This window comes from Pongo abelii, chromosome 2, assembly GCF_028885655.2.
Source record: "Pongo abelii isolate AG06213 chromosome 2, NHGRI_mPonAbe1-v2.0_pri, whole genome shotgun sequence".
Taxonomy (NCBI): domain Eukaryota; kingdom Metazoa; phylum Chordata; class Mammalia; order Primates; family Hominidae; genus Pongo; species Pongo abelii.
The window spans coordinates 189,659,170-189,681,588 of NC_085928.1; the positions used below are offsets into that span (position 1 = coordinate 189,659,170).

The window sequence follows — 22,419 nt, forward strand, 5'->3', positions numbered from 1 at the left end:
TCAAGGATTTGTTCAAAGATGGCTTCATGACAGAGGTGGTCTTTCAACCCTGATGAGTCATGAAGTTAGACCCTGCAGCACTTTTAGGATATTTGAGGCTTTTCTTTTTTTTGAGACAGAGTCTTGCTGTGTTGCTCAGGCTGGAGTGCAGTGGTGTGATCTTGGCTCACTGCCACCTCCGCCTCCCCAGTTCGCGTGATTCTTGTGCCTCAGCCTCCTGAGTAGCTGGGACCACAGGCATGCACCATCACACCCAGCTAATTTTTGTATTTTTAGCAGAGACAGGGTTTCTCCATGTTGGCCAGGGCGTTCTTGAACTCCTGACCTCAAGTGATCTGCCTGCCTTGGCTTCTCAAAGTGCTGGGATTACAGGCATGAGCCACTGCACCCAGCTGGATATTTAAGCTTTAAACAGTGTGGTGCTTAAAATTTGTGAGAGGAGATTTTAGACCTGGGAATAATCAACAAAATCTAGTAGAGTTACTGGCCTGGACAACTGGTTGGAATCCGAAGAGGCAGCGCTTTGGAGGGGTGGAGGCGGACAAAGGTATGGAGTTGGGACCAACTTGGCTTGTATGTGAGATAGTAAATTATCTTATGGAAGAGAAGATTCCTGGGGAGACTGGAAAGCAAGGTTGAATCCTCTGTGGGACGTAAAAGAGGTTGGTCTTGATAAGGTTAGACCTGAGGGACCAGCCAATTATGAGCAAGGGAAAAGCATGAGGATGGTGGTCATTCTGGAAGTGGAATGAGGAACAGCTGGGAGTGGCTACAGGAAGCAGGGTTGAAAGTAATTCATATATTGTATCATTTGTGTAAAGCTGCTGAATTGCCCCTTTGGAGGTGCCATTTGGGGCAGGTTCTGCCATTGAGTGTCTGGCCTGTTCTTTGGAAGAAGCCTCAGTTGGTGTGAATTTTCTGTCTAGGTCCCCAGTTTCATTGCTGGAGACAAGCTGATTAGGGCGAGTAGGCTGTGAGAGCCTCTAAGTCTTGCAGCTCCTTCACCAGTGTCTTGGAGCCCAGCACTTTGGGTCTTGCCACTGTTTTTGTCAGAGAGCTGTCAATCTGGAGTGGCCACTTCCCAGGGACTCCAGCTGTCCTTTTGCATTTGGGGAGTGGAGCTGGCAAAGCCTGCTGAAACCTCTCTCCTGCCCCGCAGGAGAGCTTGGCAGGGTGCCTGGTGCAGGCTGCTTACTTGAGTGGGGCTGCTGTCCTTTGCCTGTCCCTCCTGCTTTCCTTGAATGAAACAGTCTTGAAAAAAAGAGAAACTGCTCTTTTCCCCAAGCCCCCACCAGAGCATGTGCTTGCCGACAGCCGCCCACCTGGCTCCTGTCACCAAAACGACATCTGCTTCTCAGTAGCACCAGGCAGCCCGCAGGGGGCTAGACTGGCCTGGGCTCAAATCCACCTCCACTTACTACTTAGTAGCCATGTGACTTCAGCAAATGCTTTAATGTCACTGAATTCCTGTGAGCCTTGGTTTCCCCCTCTGTAGTGCCTTACCTTGCAGGGTTGTTGTAATCACAGCTGCCCATTCAACCTATCTTATTGCTGTCCTCTCTGGAACTATGCCCTCCCTAGCTCTCACTTTTAAGCTAGTGGATCTGTAGCAGAGGTACTTGACCTTTTAGTAGTGGTTTAGTGAGGGGTTCTCTTCGAGAAGAAGATGAAATGGCATTTATGGAGTCTTGGGGTTGCCGAAGAGAGACATCTTTTACTTGGTAATTCTGCATAAGGCTCTCCCCAACAGTGAAAGCTTTTGCTGGCCTCTTTGATGGGAACTCTGTTCTGGGCCATTATTCATACTCAAATTCAGATCAGAGGGATGGGCTTTTATGGGTTAGCCTGGAAATTCAATCTTCATGTTTATCAGGGGGATTTCATCCGGAAGAAAATCATCACTTTTAAAAAATAAAATAAAAATAAGAAATGACTATAAAAGGTGTACTGTTGACAAGGTGGTTTCACATTTTCTTTTTGTATGTGTAAGTCGGGAACTGCTGCAGGTGCTCAGTTCAGTGTGTTCGTATGCCGATGGTTTCCATGTTCCCCATTTGTCCTGAGACTGTTGTAGTAGCTGAACCTCGTGCCCTGCCCCTGGCCTTCCCCAGCTGCTGTGGGGGACAGCATCCTCCTTGCTCAAAATACCTAGAAGAATAAATCTTTTTTTTTTTTTTTTTTTTGAGAGAGAGTTTCGCTCTTCTTGCCCAGTCTGGAGTGCAGTGGAGTGATCTCGGCTCACCGCAACCTCCGTCTCCTGGGTTCAAGTGATTCTTCTGTCTCAGCCTCCTGAGTAGCTGGGATTACAGGCATGCATCACCACACCCGGCTAATTTTTATATTTTCAGTAGGGACGCGGTTTCTCCATGTTGGTCAGGCTGGTCTCGAACTCCTGACCTCAGGTGATCTGCCCGCTTTGGCCTGCCAAATTGCTGGGATTACAGGCGTGAGCCACTGTGCCCAGCTGATTCGGTTTTATACTTATCAAAAAAGTTAATAAATGATGCTTAAGTAGAACAGTAAATTTATAGTGTTGTCAAAACTTAGTTGTTCAGCCTCTGCCTTTAGCTGTGCAGGACCAGGCTGTACAGCTCTAACGCATAGGAGTCCTCTGCAGAAAGGGAGACACTCAAAGTCAGAGCAAGCTGGAGGAATCATTACTGCATTAACATTTCAACATTTATTTATTTATATGTTTTTTTAGAGATGGGGTCTTGCTATGCTGCCCAGGCTGGCATCGACCTCCTGGGCTCAAGCGGTCCTCCCGCCTCAGCCTTTTGAGTAACTGGGACTACGGGTGTGCACCACCATGCCTGCTGCTGTTTTTTTCTTGACATTTCGTGGCCACAGACGTTTTATCAGTGTTTAGCAGCAAGGCCTATACTCTGTTGGGATTACATGCATTTGTTGTTTCCTACCTAGTTTATGTGAACACGTTTACTTCACTGGATCTGCTATTGAAACCAAGATTTTGGATTTTGCAACTATTGTATTCTGCTAATTCTGTTTTACTGGTGACCTGTTTGGTTATTCCCTGCTATCCAGCCTGTTTTCTTTCTTTCTCTGTTTATTTGTTTTTTGAGACAATGTCTCGCTCTGCTGTCCAGGCTAGAGTGCAGTGGTGTGATCTTGGCTCACTGCAACCTTGACGTCCTGGGCTTAAGCAGTTCTCCTGCCTTGGCCTCCCAAAGTGCTGAGATTACAGGCAGGAGCCACTGCGCCCAGCCCTATCTTCTGATAGTGCTTTCTCTCCATTATATTTCCCCCTTCTGTGTGTTGCATGCTTGCTGCCCTTGATCTGGAATCTTGTTTTACTTTCTTATTGTTCACTTGCTTCTTATCTACGGGTGATTAATTTGCTCATTTGCCTCTTATTTATGGGTGCTTAATTTTTGCATTTTAAAATTCTTGTCTGGTTTGCTCTGGAAGCGAGAATATACTGGAGATCTGTGCTCTGGTTATTGGAACACTCATGTCTTTCATTCGGACATGGAAGTACCTGAGAGGTTGAATTAATAGGTAGGTGGTTGCTTGATGAAAGCAAAAGTTGGGCAGAGACAGGAGGGTGCTCTTATGGACTCAGTAATGAATCAGAACCATTAGGAGTTGTCCTCACTTCCACCCTTTTCCACATGCCTCTACATCTAATCCATCTCCTGGGCTAGTGTGCTGTATCCTAAAATTATATCCTGGCTGGGCGCAGTGGCTCACGCCTCTAATCCCAGCACTTTGGGAGGCCAAGGCGAGCAGATCACCTGAGGTCAGGAGTTTAAGACCAGCCTAGCCAACATGGTGAAACTCCATCTCTACTAAAAACACAAAAATTAGTCAGCGTGGTGGCACACGCCTGTGGTCCCAGCTACTTAGGATGCTGAGGCACGAGAATCTCTTGAACTCGGGAGGCAGAGGTGCAGTGAGCTGAGATTGCGCCACTGGACTCCAGCCTGGGCAAAAGAGCAAGACTCCGTCTCACACACACAAAAAAATAATTAAATAAATAAATATAATATCCTGACACTGCCCGTTTTCCTGTCTCTGCTGTCAGCCCCTTTCCCTCTTCCTCCTGCCATCTTCCCCAGGCTAAGCCACCATCTGGCCTTGTTTAGACAAAGGCTGTCTAAAAGAACTTTCTGAGATGATGGAATTGTTTTGTGTCTTAGCTGTCCAGTAGGGTAGCCACTAGCCATCTTTGGCTGTTGAGTACTTGAAATGTGGCCAGTGTGGTAGAGGAACTGAATTTTTAATTTAACTTAATTTAAATTTAAATATTCACATGTGGCTAGTGGCTACCATGTTAGACAGTGTGGGTCTAGACTATACAGTAGCCTCTCAACTGCATATTTTCTTGACCGCCCCCCTCCATAATTCTTCTGCAGTAGCCAGAGTGATCTTTGAAAAATGTAGATGAGATCATGGCACTTCTCACTCTAGAAGCCTCCAGTGGCTTTGCTTCTGCCCAGTGTGCACCCAGCTCTCCCCTGGCGTGCGAGGCTTCCTTGAGCTGACCTTTGCAGCCCTGTCCTCCTGTACTGTCACCACCTTTTTCTCATGCTCCTCCAGCACCCGGCTGGCTTTCTATCCTTCAAAGCAGTAGCCAAGCTTTTTCTGGAGTTGGGACCTTTGCACATGCTTTTGCATCTGGAGAGGGTACTCTTCCTTCTTTGCTTGCCTGACTACTCATCATCTTTGAAGTCTCAGCCTCCTAGAGACAGCCCTGTCCCCCATCTGTATAAAGACCCCAATCCTTAGGCTCCTCTTATCACTGCTGGAAATCATCTTCGATGTCTCTTTCTTGCTTGTTGCCTGTCTCTCTTTACTAGGACGTAAATGTCATTAGGGCACCACCCTTGCTGGGTCTCTGATGTCTTGCATTGAGGGACTGAACACATTCCTTCTGCCCCTCACCCCCACGGCCTTCTTTTGCCTCTAGAGAAGACATCACGGCCTCACTCTCATGGCTTCTTTTCCATTCTCCACATTGACCATCCCCTTCTGTAAACATGAGTGGGAGCCAACTAGAGTACAGTGTTCCCGATTAGTTTCATTTTTCCCAGTTGTAATCATAGTCTCATTTGCCTCCCTGAGGTTACACTCCTTATCACCTCTATTTTACTTGTTCCTGAATTTCGTCAGCTACAAATCTGAAGATATTCTCTTATTAATCTCAAATTATTGGCTGGGCGCAGTGGCTCATGCCTGTAATCCAGCAATTTTTTTATTTTTTTTGAGACAGATTCTCGCTTTGTCACCCAGGCTGGAGTGCAGTTGCACAATCTCAGCTCACTGCAACCTCTGCCTCCTGGGTTCCAGCAATTCTTCTGCCTCAGCCTCCCGAGTAGCTGGGATTACAGGTGTGTGCCACCATGCCCAGCTAATTTTTGTATTTTTAGTAGAGACGGGGTTTCACCATGCTGGCCAGGCTGGTCTCGAACTCCTGACCTCAGGTGATCTGCCTGTCTCGGCCTCACAAAGTTCTGGGATTACAGGTGTGAGCCACTGTGCCCGGCCAATCCCAGCACTTTTGGAGGCCAAGGTGGGTGGATCACTTGAGATCAGGAGTTCAAGACCAGTCTGGACAACATGGCGAAACCCCGTCTCTACTAAAAATACAAAAATTAGCCACTTATGGTGGTGGGCACCAGTAATCCCAGCTACTTGCGAGGCTGAGGCAGGAGAAACCCTTGAACCTGGGAGGCAGAAGTGGAAGTGAGCCCAGATCGTTCCACTGTATTTCAGCCTGGGCGACAGAGTGAGACTCTCTCAAAGATAAAAAATAAAAATCTCAAGTTATTGCCACCACGCTTTACTTTGAGTAGTGGGAATATACAGCCCCCATTAAGCTGTGTGGTTGGGAAGCCAGGTTTGAGAAAAGGGAGCATATCTAAATACATTCAGTTAAAAAACTTTTATTTATATTTTAATTAAAAAATAAATCTATGTTTCTGAAGAGAAATTAAAAAATGCCAGAAGAAAATGGGAAGAAAAAAATTCCCACATTGTCTCCCCATGCTGAGATAACATCATACGCCAGGAAGAGCGTGCATGTCATGTATATTATAACATCATACATAGTGTTTTGTTACCTGCTTTCTTCGCCCATGTACATATTTTTCTATCAGTAAATACTCATCCACAAGTCAATTTTAAATAGCTGAAGCGTGTTACATTTCATGGAGGTACCATAAATTATTAAGCAAATCTGTTCTTGGGCATTTGGGTTACTTCTTTTTATAATTACAAACAGCTCATTTGGTTAATTTTTTTTCCCGTCCACTCTTTTTTGAGTTGATGTTCTAGAAAATATCGTGTTCTGGTCTTCTTGGCCTTCCTTTTCCAAGGGTGTGTGAGTCACAGTCTTCCCGCGGTGTTAGTATGTGATTTGTCCTGGCGTGGATTTGTTGTGACTCCATCTACCTACATCATGTTTCTCTTTGCAGCAATGACCGCTTGTTTTCCACAGGAGACACTGTTCTGTAGTTATAAAAACAAGTGTTACGCAGCGACTGTGTTTCCTGAGCGCGTTGCTCACATAAGCTCATGCTCCCTTCCTGTCTTCCAGTGGGAAGGCTGGTTGCCAAGAAAACATCATCGTAAACAAAGTTCTCTGAACACCTACCGATTGACAATGTGGTGTATTTTTATTTAAAATGACTATTCACTTGCTACTCTGAAACATGTTGCAATCTTGACCTTTATATTTGCCACCGTTTTAACATTCTTTTAAATGGCAGGCAATATAAAATCAGTGACTTTGTCTCTGATGCTACTTCTGAATAGTACAGAAGTACTATTTGTATAGAGGGATACAATACAAAGTAGTAAATGAATGGCTAAGTATATACTGTATGTATATTGAAATGCATTGAAGACAGGATTTTAACAATACATGGGGCTTCTAATGCTGCTCCTTTCTTTTTCTTCTTTCTTTTTTTTTTTTTTGAGACGGTGTCTCGCTCTGTTGCCAGTCTGGAGTGCAATGGCGTGATCTTGGCTCACTGCAATCTCTGCCTCCTGGGTTCAAGCAATTCCCCTGCCTCAGCCTACTGAGTAGCTGGGACTACAGGTGTGTACCACCATGCCCGGCTAATTTTTTGTATTTTAGTCGAGATGGGGTTTCACCATGTTGGCCAGGATGGGCTTGATCTCCTGACCTGCCTCCCAAAGTGCTGGGATTACAGACGTGAGCCTCCGTGCCCAGCCAATGCTGCTCCTTTCTTACCATTTGATTGTGGGGCGGGAGAAGTTGTCAAGGGAAATCATTATAGAGCCCTGTGCAGTATTTCTTGACTTTCTTCTGATTTTGGATGTCAAAGTCTTGCATCTTGGTCAAGTTTCTGGTTAGTGCATCATAAAAATGATCATCAGAATCCTATTTAGCTTAAGATTGTGCACAGAACTGCACATTGGTCATTCTGGGCTGGGTGTCCTCTGAGCACAGGAGGCAGGTAGGATCCAAGGTGGGATGGTGGTGCAGAGAAGGCAGCCACTTTCCTGAAGAACCATGTGAGACTGGCTTGGTTACAGCAGGTGGGAGAGCTGGGGGCAGTGGGGTTCAAGTGTCCAGGCTGCTAAGAGTGACTTCAGCCAAACAAACCTGAAAAGCTAGAATTTCTGCTGGTGCCTCAGGCTGTTTTTCTATGCGTGGCCATGAGTTTTATTTTGAGAATTCCCATTGTTTAGTCGTGCCAGAGACTTTAAGTGGAAGCTGTATTATGAAGTATTTTAAATTCAGATCAGAAGGGCACTGAGGAATAGTTTGAGAGAGAGACCCAATAACATAGTGGAGACAAAAACTATCATTCATCCTACAAAAGTTTGTTCAATCCTGCCCCGTAGCAGGTACTGTTTTTGGGATTCAGTGGTGAATATGACACAGTTTTCCTGCCCCCTGCCCTGTACCAGGTACTATTTTTAGGATTCAGCAATAAACGATACAATTTTCTTGCCTTCAAGGAGCAAATGTGTATTTCAGCTTCTAAAGGTACTGGCGGCAAACTCAAGGAAGCCTGGGTTTCTCATAGCGATAGATTTCAATGAGCGTGACACTGATTGTGAAATGAAAGCAGATTTAGGGTCAAGGACTGTCAGAACAGGGGCTGAGCAGGGAGATGTGGGAGTAGTTCCTGGGCAGATACTGGCAGAGTGTGGCGTTTGGGAAGCGCCTGCAGTGAGGAGGCATTGATGGGGCTGCTGTGAAGGCTGCAGGCCTGACCTCGTGTCCTGAAAGTCTTTTAGATAATGCTTTCCTGGCGGGTGAGACACTCTTAGACTTGGGCCGAGTTCACCTAGCTCTAGACAAGTGCTACCTAAAGTGTGTCAGCTGACTGGGCTGAGAGATGAGTACAACACTAAGAGTAGTGTTTCGAGATTTCTTTCTTTCGTTTTTTTTTTGAGACGGAGTTTCGCTCCTGTTGCCCAGGCTGGAGTGCAATGGCACGATCTTGGCTCACCGCAACCTCTGCCTCCCGGGTTCAAGCGATTCTCCTGCCTCAGTCTTCCTGAGTAGCTGGGATTACAGGCATGTGCCACTACGCCAGGCTAATTTTGTATTTTTAGTAGAGGTGAGGTTTCTCCATGTTGGCCAGGCTGGTCTCGAACTCGTGACCTCAGGTGATTCGCCCGCCTCGGCCTCCCAAAGTGTTGGGATTACAGGCGTGAGCCACTGCGCCTGGCCTGTTTTGAGATTTATATAGCAACTTGACATTGTAGCCACAGCCAAGTGTGTGACCAGTGGATCTGTTTGCCTAGGACATAGACCGGTTTGGGTTTTGTGGAACTTAAGGTGTGTGGTGAGTAAGACCATATCTGGCTGGAGCTTTGAACTAGTCATGTGCAGTGGGAACATGTATCTTTCCTTAACAAATGAAAACAACACGAAACAAAAAACAAAAACAACCTCATCCATCCTGACAATAGTTGGAAAAGCACCACTCTAGACCAAGCAAGACTCATTACACACAATTCATAAATTTGTCTTTTTAAATAATGTTGCAGTATTTTCTTGTGCTTATATGCCACAATTTCTTAATTCCTCTATTTGGGGCCATTGCTACATTATTTTATTATAGATAGTGCATGTGTGAATATTTTTATACAAATTCATTTTTTTAAAATTCTTCTTTTGGGCCTGTACCCAAAGGGGAAATACTGTGTCAAAGGGTCACTGTTTTTTTGCTCTCTAGAAAGGCTGAGCCGATTTATATTGTAGGAGAGGATATACAGGTTTTCTGTGTGGCTTCAGGCTGTGCAATTTTAATGGTTTTTGCTGGTTTATGAGGCATGTACCTGTGCCTTGAGATTGTTTTAATACGATTACTTAAGGAGGTTGTGAGGATGTGATGGTTTGATTTTAATATTTTCTCACATTGGAAACTAAACAGTCTTTTAAAAAATTCTTTCCCAGCACTTTGGGAGGCCGAGGCAGGAGGATCACAAGGTCAGGAGATTGAGACCATCCTGGCCAACACGGTGAAACCCCGTCTCTACTAAAAATATAAAAAATTAGCCAGGCATGGTGGCGGGCGCCTGTAGTCCCAGCTACTCAGGAGGCTGAGGCAGGAGAATGGAGTGAACCCAGGAGGCGGAGCTTGCAGTGAGCAGAGATCACGCCACTGTACTCCAGCCTGGGTGACAGAGCGACACTCCATCTCAAAAAAAAAAAAAAAAAAAAAAATTCTTAAGTTGAACTTGAATGTTGACATCTTGTGATTCATCAGTTTTTATATAGTTTGGATACATGCTTTTATTCACTGTACTTTATATCTTTCCCCATTCTCTTGCTTTTTGTTTCGTTACATTTTGTGGTGCAAAACATGTTCACTAGTGTTTATATTTTTAGACTAAACTACATCATCTCTGATGATATCCTTAATTTTGTTGGCCAGAAATTATTTCCCCTTTAAAAGTGGGCTGAATATATGATTCTGCTCTTTTTAGTTTTGTAATTGCTTATTTCTTGGATCTGTTTGGACCTTATTACCATGTTTCGTATAAGTTGTAGATCTAGGTTAATTTTCTTCTATACTGATGTTAATTTTTCTAGTAACTTTTATTGGTGATTCTTTTCCGCATTTTTGTATTTCCTGTGATTTGACATATATTAAACAATTATCTTAGAATGAATATATTTCTGGGGCCTCCATTCTTATGCTACCATTAATTTTTTAAAAAAATTTACCCAATGTTATATGAGTTTTATCTGTAACCTATTTTATTATTATTATTATTATTACTATTTTTGAGACGGAGTCTCGCTCTGTTGCCCAGGCTGGAGTGCAGTGGTGTGATCTCAGCTCACTGCAACCCCTGCCTCCTGGGTTCAAGCAATTCTCCTGCCTCAGCCTCCTGAGTAGCTGGGACTAGAGGCATGTGCCGCCGTGCCTGGCTAATTTTTGTATTTTTAGTAGCAATGAGGTTTCACCATGTTGTCCAGGCTGGTCTGGAACTCCTGGCCTCAAGTGATCGGCCTATCTTGGCCTCCCAAAGTGCTGGGATTACAGGTTTGAGCCACTGTGCCCGGCCTGTAATCTGTTTTAATTTAATAGAGCACTCTACCACCATTACTTTAAAAAAAGTTTTATTTTGTATTCTGCCTGATATGGTTTGGCTGTGTCCCCACCCAAATCTTATCTTGAATTGTAGTTCCCATAATCCCCACATGTCGTAGGAGGGACCTGGTGAGAGATAATTGAATCATGGGGTTGGTAACCCCCATCCTGTTCTCGTGATAGTGAGTGAGTTTTCATGAGATCTGATGGTTTTATAAGGAGCTTTTCCCCCTTTGCTCAGTACTTCTCCTTCCAGCCGCCCTGTGAAGAAGGTGTCTTTCTTTCCCTTCGCCTTCCGCCATGATTTTGTTTCCTGAAGCCTTCCCAGCCATGTGGAACTGTGAGTCAGTTAAACCTCTTTCCTTTATAAATTACCCAGTCTCGGGTGTTTCATTATAGCCGTGTGAGAATGGACTCATACACTGTCCTTTGATTCTTCCAGTTGCATTTCACTGTCATCTTGCACCTGCCTGATTTCTTGGCTGCCCTTTTGTCCACATGGAGGCATGAGCTTTACCATGCTTTCTTGGGTGGCGATCTTAGTGAGAAGATGGCTGGTTAATGAGAGGATGAGGTAGAGGGTTTGAAACTCTATGAGTCAAGAAGCTTAGCTTGATTGTGGGCTGTATACCATTCTCTGTGCTTTGGTCCCAAGGAAATTGGGAGACAGTTATCCATATAGACTTTTTATCAGGATTGAAAGAAGCTGTTGGGAGCAGAGGCCATCGGGTGCTGACTCTGTATGTGAAAGACAGTGTATGATAGGACCAATATTTAGATATTAATAGGGCAAGAGAGAAGAAAGCATGGATCATTAGACTGGGGTGTTTGTTTGTTCTATATGTGACAGGTTTGAAAGGGTTTTCTGTCTTAATGTTCCCTGAATTTTTAGAACTACTGGTGAATGCATTGGGCAGTGCCTCCCTGTCAGCACTGGCCATGTAGAGGGGCACACGCTACCTCTGTGGCCAGCCTTGGTGTCCAGTGGAACATGCCTGTTGATTTTTTTTTTCCTCGCTCTATTCCCCAGGCTGGCGTGCAGTGGCATGATCTTGGCTTACTACAATCTCTGCCTCCTGGGTTCAAGCAATTCTCCTGCCTCAGCCTCCCGAGTAGCTGGATTACAGGCACCTGCCACCATGCCTAGCTGAGTTTTGTATTTTTAGTAGAGACTGGATTTTACCATGTTGGTCAGGCTGGTCTCGAACTTCTGACCTCAAATGATCCACCCGCCTCGGCCTCCCAAAGTGCTGGAATTACAGGCGTGAGCCACTGTGCCCGGCCACCTGTTCATGTTATAATGAAATCCTTCCTTATGTGGCCATCCCTCTCTGAGTGTCAAATAATTTTTCTCTTTGATTATGGACTTTGTGACATTATCAAGCAACTTCATAAATTGAGAATTCATGTCTGGTATGTTGAATTTCTGGCCAGGTACAGTGGCTCACGCTGTAATCCCAGCACTTTGGGAGGCCAAGGTGGGTGGATAACAAGGTCAGGAGTTGCAGACCAGCCTGGCTAACATGGAGAAACCCCGTCTCTACTGAAAATACAACATTAGCCGGGTGTGGTGGCGCATGCCTCTAATCCCAGATACTTGGGAGGCTGAGGCAGGAGAATCGCTTGAACCCGAGAGGTGGAGGTTGCATTGAGCCAAGATCGCGCCATTGCATTCCAGCCTGGGCAACAAGAACAAAACTCAATGAGAAAATAAAATAAAATAAATTTCCATCAGATTCCCTAATAAGTAAAAAACTCTCGACAATGAAATTAGCAAGACTATGATTACTTAAGAAACTATAAACTCTTGGATTATAGAGTATTTCTGTATTTTTCTTTAGAAAAATACTGTCCTCGAACATTTTTATTCTTCTGATTGCTAATTTCTTGGTTCTTCTACTAGTTGCCTAGTGTTTTTTTCTGACAGATTAATATTTGTTACTCCCAGCCTATGTGGCTGTCAGACTCACTTATTCTTCCTCCTGTTTGTTTTCCCCAATTATAAAATGATTCAGATAATGAGATAATAATAATTAGCCCATAATGTATAATAAACAACATTTATGTATTGCCGTATAGCACAGAAAGCACTTTGATATATTTCACCCCCTTTAAATTTCATGCAACTCTGTGTGGTGGGAATTATTGCTACGGCCATGTTTATAGAGGAGAACACCGGAGCTCAGAGCCCTATATGGCAGCCTGCCTTAGGCCAGAGAGCTAGCTGGTGACAGTGCATGACCTCTATTACAAATCCCATATTTTCCCCAGTAAATCTTCTGGTTTGAATTCATTGACTGAATTACATTTTATTGGGAGAGAATGGAACTTTTTTTAAAAATCACAATGGATTTAATGAATAGTTGACTATTATAGTGATGCAGTATGTTTTTCTTAAGAGGTCTATCTATCCAAAGAACATGTCTATTTAGAAAACTCTTGAAAATACTTACCTAATCTGTCGATTAGATGCATGTAATGTGTTGTCTCTAGTTGAAGGACTTTTCTAATTTTATTTAAATGATTTCATGTAAAGGTAGAAAAGTTATCCACAAGCACAAGCTATATTATAAGCTTTTTTGGATGCTATTGTTTTTTTTTTTTGAGACAGGGTCTCTTTCTGTCACCCAGGCTGGATGGCACAATCATGGCTCACTGCAGCCTTGACCTCCCTGGGCTAAAGTCACCCTCCCACCTCAGCCTCCTAAGTAGCTGGGACAAAAGGCTGGCTAACTTTTGTATTATTATTATTTTTTTTGTAGAGACAGGGTTTCTCCATGTTGCCCAGACTGGTCTTGAACTCCTGGGCTCAAACAATCTGCCTGCCTCAGCCTTCCAAAATGCTGGGATTGGATGCTATTTTGAAGTCAAGCTTTAAAAATTTCATTTGCAAGTGTTTGTTGCTAATATCTAAAATTGCAGTTGACTCTGGTCTATTAACTTGTATCCTGTGATCTTGCTAAATTCACTTATTGCTCTTACTAGTTGTTATTTTCACTAGTGTGTGCAGACTCCTTAGAATTTTCTACATGGACTGTATTGTCATTAGGAAATAGAGACCATTTTACTTCTTTCTTTGTGATCTTTATACCTTTTATTTATTTATTTATTTATTTAGTTTGCTTATTGCAATGTATATGCTACAGTTAACAGGCGCATACTTGAGTTAATGCTGTTAAGTGTTCACATTGTGACAGGACTGTTTATATCCTCACTTAGAAATTCTAGATACTATGTTGGGGAATTTGATTATTAGAAAATTGTTTAAGTTAGCAGTCTTTATTGGAGTTTTAAACAATTATTGGAATTTTAAACAATTTTTTGGAATTTTAAAAATTTTATTGGAATTTAAACAAATTTTAAACAAATTTTAAACAATTTTTATTGGAATTTAAACAAATTTTAAACAAAATTATTGGAATTTTAAATAATTTTTAAATATGTTTGTAATAAACATCAATGTTTGTTTTGATATTGTACTTTGTGCTCTACTGAAATGCACTGTAAGGAATTTTGTAAAGTATTTATTGGCAATTTTGACCGGCGTACAAAAGTTAGTTTTACATTATTTTATTATTATTATTTTTATTATTTGGACAGGTGAGACTAACCATAGCTTAAGAAAATCCACTTCCTTTGAGGAAAGGATGGCTAATTTTGTAGCCTAAGTTTACAGAAAAGCATGTTAAGCAAAGTGAGAGAAAACAAGAGATGAAATTAAGATAGAAAATCAAGTATCTAAAATTCAAACATATCCTTGACTGTTCATTGTAGCAGTATGTCTTTAACTAAATAATATTATGTGCTTTGAAATGTGGCATAGAGGTATAAAATGAGAAATAGATTCAACTCTAACACTTCCATGCTGTGTGAACTTGGGTAAGTGATCTATCCTTAGTTTTTTTTTTTTTTTTTTAATACTGTAAAGTAGAAATAACAATAAGCAACTTGCAGTGGTTAGCATTAGAAATAATATACATATACATAAGATGCGCATGGTGGGTCACACCCACTCCCAACACTTTAGGAGGCTGAAGTGGGCGGATTGCTTGAGCCCAGGAGTTTGAGACCAGCCTAGGCAACATGGCAAAACCCTATCTCTACAAGAAATGCAAAAATTAGCTGGGTATGGTGGCACGTGCCTGTAGTCCCAATTACTTGGGAAGCTGAGGTGGGAGGGTCTTGAGCCCAGGAGGTTGAGGCTGCAGTGAGCCGGGATCCTGCCATTACGCTCCAGCCGGGGGAACAGAGTGAGACGCTGTTGAAAACAACAACAACAACAACAAAAAGAAAGAAAGAGAGAGAGAGAAAGAGAACAATATACATGAAGCATATCAGACATGCAATAACATGCATTATAAGATTTCATCCTTTATTATGTACTTATTGTTATTACAGATTGAGTATCCTTTATATGAAATGCTTGGTACTAGAAGTGTTTCAGATTTTTAATTTTTTTTGGATCTTGGAATATTTGCATTATATTTACTAGTTCAGCATCCCTAATCTGAAAATTGGAAATCCAAAATGCTCCAAAATCTGAAACTTTTTGAACAGCCACATGATGCTTTAACAAAAATGCTTATTGAAGCATTTCAGACTTTTGGATTGGAGATATTCAAGCTGTATTTATTTATTACATTTTTTTTTCCCCTTGAGACAGAGTCTTGCTTTGTCACCCAGGCTGGAGTGCAGTGGCGCTATCTCAGCTTACTGCAACCCCCGCCTCCCAGGTTCAAGCGATTCTCCTGCCTCAGCCTCCCGAGTAGCTGGGATTACGGGGATGCGCCACCACACCCAGCTAATTTTTGTATTAGTAGAGACGGGGTTTCACCATGTTGGCCAAGGTGTTTTTGAACTCTTGACCTCGTGATCTGCCTGCCTCGGCCTCCCAAAGTGCTGGGATTACAGGCGTGAGTCACCGTGCCCAGCGTTACATTGTTCTAGTTTATTCATGAATACTATCAAATATCATGTGTCACCAAAGGAAGGGAATAATATCTTTGAAGAACCCTTTCCTGCTAAAAGGACCTAAAACTTTGCATTCCTCACCAATGAATGAGGAAGAACGATGATAAAATATTACAGTGAAAATTTTGCCAACTTTCTTCTATCTTTCTCTTCCTTTGCTCTATTGTCAGACAAGCATGTTTATTTCCTAGAGCCTCTGAGGATCTCACCTCACTGTGAATGTAGCCAGCATTGGGGATAGCTCGGCTGTCCATAGGAGCACTTGGAGCCAGGGCTGGGGTGAAGCCACCGCTGTGGGTGTCTGTGGAGCTGCCGAATGGTCATTGATGATGACTACAGTGTTGTGACCAAGCGAGTTACAGAGAAATGCCACACTTTGAGACAAATTAAAGAGTCCTTTATTAGCTGGCGACAGAGAGGCAGTTAACGCTCAAAATTCTCTTGGCCCTGAGGAAGGGGCTAGTTTTGTTTCTATACTGTGGTCTAAATAGGGGAGGGGGGATTTTAGCTGAAGCAATTTTTACAGAAGCAGAACTGGCAAAAAGTTAAAAAATTAATTGGTTACAAATGCAGTTACAAAAAACAAACAGTTCCAGGTGCAGGGGCTTAAACTATCACAAAGAGATAAATGCAGGGGTTTTGGGTGCCATCCACCGAGCGCGTCCTCAGGAGCTGGTGGTGCAGCTTGCCTCAATATCTTATCAGTAGGTGCATTCCTGGATGTGCTTTGAGTCAGTTTACACTAGTTACGGCTTAAGGGAGTGGGGTGAAAGGGGGCTGCGAGTGAAGAAACTAAAATGGAGTCTGTCCGGCTCTCTCTCTGCCAGGAGAGAGTCACTCAGGTTAAAACAAGGTAGGGTATCACGGCAGGAGCCTCGGTGGCCCTTTGCCAGGCCTTGTCTTCAGCGTTTGCCTTCCTTCCCTTTCCCTCTTTCTATATCTGACTACTTGGCTAGGTGTCCTTGGCTAATGTACTTTTTCTCTTTCTTCTAGAATTCTGAAGGTGGACTCTATGTATGCATGAATACATTTTTGGCCTTTGGAAGGGAACATGTTGAAAGACATTTTCGAAAAACTGGACAGAGTGTATACATGCACCTGAAAAGACATGTGCGAGAGGTGAGAGCCGCACTTTCAGAGAACTGGCCTTGATGTCTTTCCTGTGACGTTGTCTCAGTGTGCTTTCTCACGTGGAGATTTGAGCATGCCTACATAACTTCTGATTCCCTTTGATGATGAGAAACAAAAACAGCACTGCTTGCAAAATCCAGAGAGTCTCCCAAACCTTACCCTAACCAGTTTTATTTTTCTTCCTCTAAACTTCTGATTGGTGTTAAGAATACATAGGTTGACTAATTGGAAAAAAAAAAAACAAAACTAGGTTTAAAAATACAGAAAAGTACAGAGACACCCATGGATCCAAAAATCAGAAAAAAAAAAACAAACCATTTGAATGTTCCTGTTTCAGATTTGTTTTGTTTTGTTTTTTAGTATAAGAAATAGAGCTTCCTTAAAAATTCAAGTTCCTTTTGTCCCTCTCCCTCGCCAGAAGTAACCACTGCTTTGAACTTTTTCTGTGTCATGCATGCCATTATATTTTATTAACAAATGCATATTCAAGAACAATATATTGTATAACTTTATACGTTTTAAAGATGTAGATAAATGCTATCATACACCTCCCTATAATTCTGTGAAGAATTTTTCCCCTCAGCATCCAAATGTTTCATTTCTTTTGGAATCTGTCCATGTCGAGATACATCTGGATGTATTTAATTCATTTCAATAGTTTGGTTTTTCATCTTATGAGTACCTTGTAATTTATTTTCTTCTCCTATTGATGAACATTTAGATTGTTTCTATTTTTTGCTACTGTAAAGAATGCAGCAATTAACATTTTTATACACTTCTCCTGGGGGTACATGTGCCGGATTTCTTCAGGAAATAGATCTGGAAGTGGTACTGCAGGCTCGTGTTATGCTTATCTTTGTTTTTACTAGATAGTGCCAAGTCTCTCCCCAGAGTGATTGTACCTATTTACACTCCGATCTGCAATAATTATGATTTCTTGCTTTCCCACACCTTCACCAACCCTTGGTCAGAGTTCTGTTTTTGCCAATCTAAGGATTATGAAGTGGCATCTAAATATTTGGCACATCTCTTTGTACTTTCTATTCTGTTTTTTCTTTTTTTTTCTTGTTGGATTTGCCTATTTAGATTTTTGGCCTATTTCTTTATGGATTTATCTTTTTCTTATAAGTGTGATGAGTTATTTTTACATTCTGGATACCAAACCTTTGTTTGTTACATACTAGATTTCCTTTGAGTCTGTGCCTTACTGAATTTCCTTTGAGTCTGTGGCTTGTTGTTTTACTTTGTTTATGAATTATTTTGTAGAATGGAAGTTGTAAGTTTTGAATTAGTTAGATTTATTAAACTTTTTGTCTTATGAGTTGTGCTTTTTGTATCTTGTCTAAGAAATTGTTTCCTACCTCAAGGTCATAAAGACATTTTATACTAGTCTGTTTTCACGTTGCTGATAAAGACGTACATAAGACTGGGCAATTTACAGAAGAAAGAGGTTTAACAGACTTACAGTTCCATGTGGCTGGGAAGGTGTCACAATCATGGTAGAAGGCAAAAAGGAGCAAGTCACATCTTACGTGGATCGTGGCAGGCAAAGAGAGAGCTTGTGCAGGGAAATTCCCATTTTTAAAACCATCAGATCCCATGAGACTCGTTCACTATCATGAGAACAGTGCAGGAAAGACCCACCCCCATAATTCAGTCACCTCCCACTGGGTTCCTCCCATGACATGGGGGAATTGTGGGAGTTATAATTCCAGAGGAGATTTGAGTGGGGACACAGCCAAACTATATCACATTTCTTACAGTAGTTTTTAAATTTTTATTTAAGTGTGTGTGAGTGTGACTGTTTTAACATTTTAGGTCTGTAATCCATCTATAACTTATTTTTGTATTTGTATGAAGAATGGGAATCTATTTTTTCATATTGATAACTGGTTGTTTCACTATTCATAGAGTAGTACAACCTTTCCCAGTGATTTATAGTATCACCCTTTTATTTTTATTTATTTATTTTTTGAGACGGAGTCTCTCTCTGTCACCAGGCTGGAGTACAGTGGCACGATCTTGGCTCACTGCAACCTCAGCCTCCCGGGTTCAAGTGATTCTCCTGCCTCAGCCTCCTGAGTAGCTGGGACTATAGGTGTCCACCACCATGCCCGGCTAATTTTCGTATTTTTAGTAGAGACAGGGTTTCACCATGTTGGCCAGGATGATCTCGATCTCTCGACCTCATGATCCACCCCCCCCCTTGGCCTCCCAAAGTTCTGGGATTACAAGCAAGAGCCACCACACCTGGCAGTATCACCGTTTATACACACACACACACACACACACACACACACACACACTTTGTTTTTTGAGACATGGTCTCACTCTGTCACCCAGGCTGGAGTGCAGTGGCGCCACCACGGCTCATTGCAGCTGCAACCTCCTGGGCTCAAGCGATCCTCCCACCTCAGCCCCCCAAGTAGCTGAGACCACAGGCATGTGTCACAACATCTGGCTAATTTCTGTATTTGTTGTAGAGATGGGGTTTTGCCATGTTTCCCAGGTGACCATGGTGCTCTGTCTTGTGCTCCTGAGCCTAAGCAATCCACTGGCTTCAGCCTCCCAAAGTGCTGGGATTACAGCTGAGAGCCACTGTGCCTGGCTACCCTTTTTATATTTTAACTTGCTGTTCACATTTGGGTCTCTCTTCGCTCTCTCAGTTGTGTTCTGTTGATCTTATTTGTCTGTCTCTGCATTGGTATGGCAAGCCTTGATATCTTTTAGTGCAAGCATTTTTCCATGTTTATTTATTTTTATTTTTATTTTTTTTTCTGATGCTGTGGTTGAAGCCATATTTATTTTTTTTTCCAGAATTTTCCTGGATATTTCTAGCCATTTATTTTTCTATATGGATTATGGAATTAGTTCATCTAGCTTAAAAAATCCTGTTGGGATTTTGATGACAATCACATTGAATTTATAGATTAACCTATAATCCACATCCTTGTGTAAGCTCTATGAGGGCAGGGACTTTCTTTGGTTTTGTCCACTGCTGTGTCCTTAGTACTTAACAGTGCCTAGCATATAGTAGGTGCTTCATACATATTTATTAAGTATTTAACATAGCATACCTCTTTTTTCACGTTTCCTTTTTGTCATTCAATAATTTTTGTAATTTTCTGTAAAGGAACTCATATTTTGTTAGATTTTTTTTTTACTACCCTATAATTTTTTTTTTTTTTTACCATTACTGCTATCCTTTATTTTTTACAGATTAACTGGTTATTGATGGTATTTGGAAATATTGTTAATTAATGAATGTTGATTTTATATTTAGCAATGCTGTTCAACTTTTACTTTAGTTCTAATAGTTTGTGCACGATTTTGGATCTTCTCAATGGTCAATGCTGATTTGAAGTTTCTCTAATTTCTCACTTTAGCCTTCCTAATATAGTCTCTGTTTAAGTTCCTAACAAAGAAGAGGGGGAGAGCAGGAGGAAGAGATTGAAGAAAGGCCAGAAAGTCAGATAAGGCATAAACTCAATGATTAGCTTCAAAATAATTTAATTTTGACTTGCTACTGAATGATTTACACTCATTAATTCTGTTAGCTGCTACATAATAATTCTTGTGAAGTCTGTTTTGTGACTTAATATAAAGTGATTAAATTTTAGAAAACTAAAAAAAAGGAAGAAAGAAACAGAGGCCCAGAGACTTAGTAACTTGCTCCGGGTCACAAAGTTAGCAGCAGAACTGTGGAATGCTGGTAAACTTGTACAGTAAGCTTTGCCTCTGGAATTTCAAGTTAAATGTTTCACTCTCTGACCAAAATTTCTACTCGTTTTTGCTCTTTCACTCATTTATTCCTATTTTGATCATTTGTTGTAGGTCCTGAAGACCTTCAGGCCCGTGACTTGTTTGGCCTACTTTTCATGATTCATTTCTTTCAACATTCTGTAATCCACAGCACCCTGAACTGACTTTCATTCTCCTGTCTTGCCTCCTTAACTGTCCTCCAGAACTCCAAACAGTTGCTCCATTGATGTCACTGTCTACTTCCATGCACAGACTGCTGGAAACCCCACACTATGATGGGTTTGAGACCGTGTCACATTTCGGGCCTTTCCTCTTCCACTGTGCCCTCTCACTGCCCAGCAAACCTTCTAGTCTGTATCCTGTCCCACTCCCGTGAGTGGCCATTCTAACCTTTGGATGCTTTCCTTAAGCCTTTTCTATACATTTCTCATCACTCTCAGAAAATTATCTTGACTTGTACTTTGCAGGAAAAACGGGAATCCCTGGACAGGAACTCACTTAACTTATTCCTTGTGTCCTGGAAGCTCACTCAGTGGCTCACACCTGTAATCCCAGTGCTTTGGGAGGCCAAGGTGGGAGCCTGGCTTGAGGACAGGAGTTTGAGACCACCCTGGGCAACAAAGTGAGACTCCATCTTGACAAAAAATAAAATAATTAGCCTGGAATGGTGGGGCATGCCTTAGTCTCAGCTACTTGGGAGGCTGAGGTGGGAGGAATACTTGAGCAACAGAGTGAGGCTCTGTCTCAAAAAAACAAAACCAACACCACAAAACCATCTTTCTAATTTGTGTCCTTCTTCAGTCGTTGCATTCTTTTATTAAAAGCTTCTTTAAAAACTTTTCTGATCTTGTCTGTACTACATCTGCCACTAAGACTCAACATTGCAGTCTGATCTTGTTAATCCACTAACACTGCCCAGGTTGTCAGTGACCTCTTAGCTGTCACATTTGGTGGACATGTTTTAGCTCTCATATTACTTGACTTTTTGAGTATTTGCATGTTTGAGCTTGTTTTTCTTTGGAACTGTTCCTCTCCTGTTTTCTTTGACACCATTCTTTCTTGGCTTCCTCTTATCCTTTCTCAGTTTCTTTCACCAACATCTCTTCCTTTGTCTACCTCTTAGTTATTGGCATTTGCTAGGATGCCATTTGGCCATCCTGTCTTCTTCCTCAGAAAGATACTTTTCTTCATCAGGGTTATCCATATTTTTGTTTAACCACTTTCTCTAAGCTGATGACATTCAAATTAATATCTCTCTGGAGGTGAAGATCTGATCATCTTATTCTGATCTGGATTTTTCTACTCCAGCATTTCATAGGTACTTCAAGGTTGGTGTGCTCGGACTGAACACAGTATTCTCTTGCTAAAAAATTTCCTTCCTCTTCAATTCTAGAGACCTAGATATTCTTTGATCTGCTTTCCCTCTGTGTCTTACTGGTGATCTTGTTACCTGGGCTTCCCAAATAGCTCTGAGGTCCACCCTGTCTTCTCCATTCCTGCTGTTTTTGTCTGAGTGCTCATTATCCTTAAAAGGACTAGTGCTGGCCAGGTGCAGTTGCTCACACCTGTAATCCCAACACTGGGAGGCTGAGGCGGGTGGATCACCTGAGGTCGGGGGTTCGAGACCAGCCTGACCAACATGGAGAAACCCTGTCTCTACTAAAAATACAAAATTAGCTGGGCATGGTGGCATATGCCTGTAGTCCCAGCTACTCGGGAGGCTGATGCAGGAGAATCGCTTGGACCTGGGAGGCTGAGGTTGCGGTAAGCCGAGATCGCGCCATTGCACTCTAGCCTGGGCAACAAGAGTGAAACTCTGTCTCAAAAAAAAAAAAAGAAAAGACTAGTGCTGTTGCTTCCTGACTAACCTTCCTTCCCTCAAACTTGCTGCCTTCAATCCCAGCCAGTCTGCACACTACTCCCAGAGCCATCTTTCTGAATGCACATGTCTATGGCACATTGGCACTTAAATCTCTGATGTTTTTCCCTCTTCTACAGGATGAAGTCC

At 42.2% G+C, this 22,419-nt stretch overlaps 1 protein-coding gene across 5 annotated transcripts in view; it reads left to right on the plus strand.

The window, feature by feature from the left end:
* The window catches only part of USP13 (ubiquitin specific peptidase 13), a 129,764-nt gene that overhangs the window by 12,677 nt on the left and 94,668 nt on the right, over window positions 1-22,419 (plus strand). For 2 of the 5 annotated variants that reach the window (XM_024245131.3, XM_054553033.2), the window contains exon 2: window positions 16,512-16,637. The exons of the other annotated variants lie outside the window; for them this stretch is intronic. In XM_024245131.3, the coding sequence (XP_024100899.1) occupies window positions 16,512-16,637 (126 nt within the window). The remainder of the gene's footprint in view (window positions 1-16,511; window positions 16,638-22,419) is intronic. 5 annotated transcript variants of the gene reach the window in all.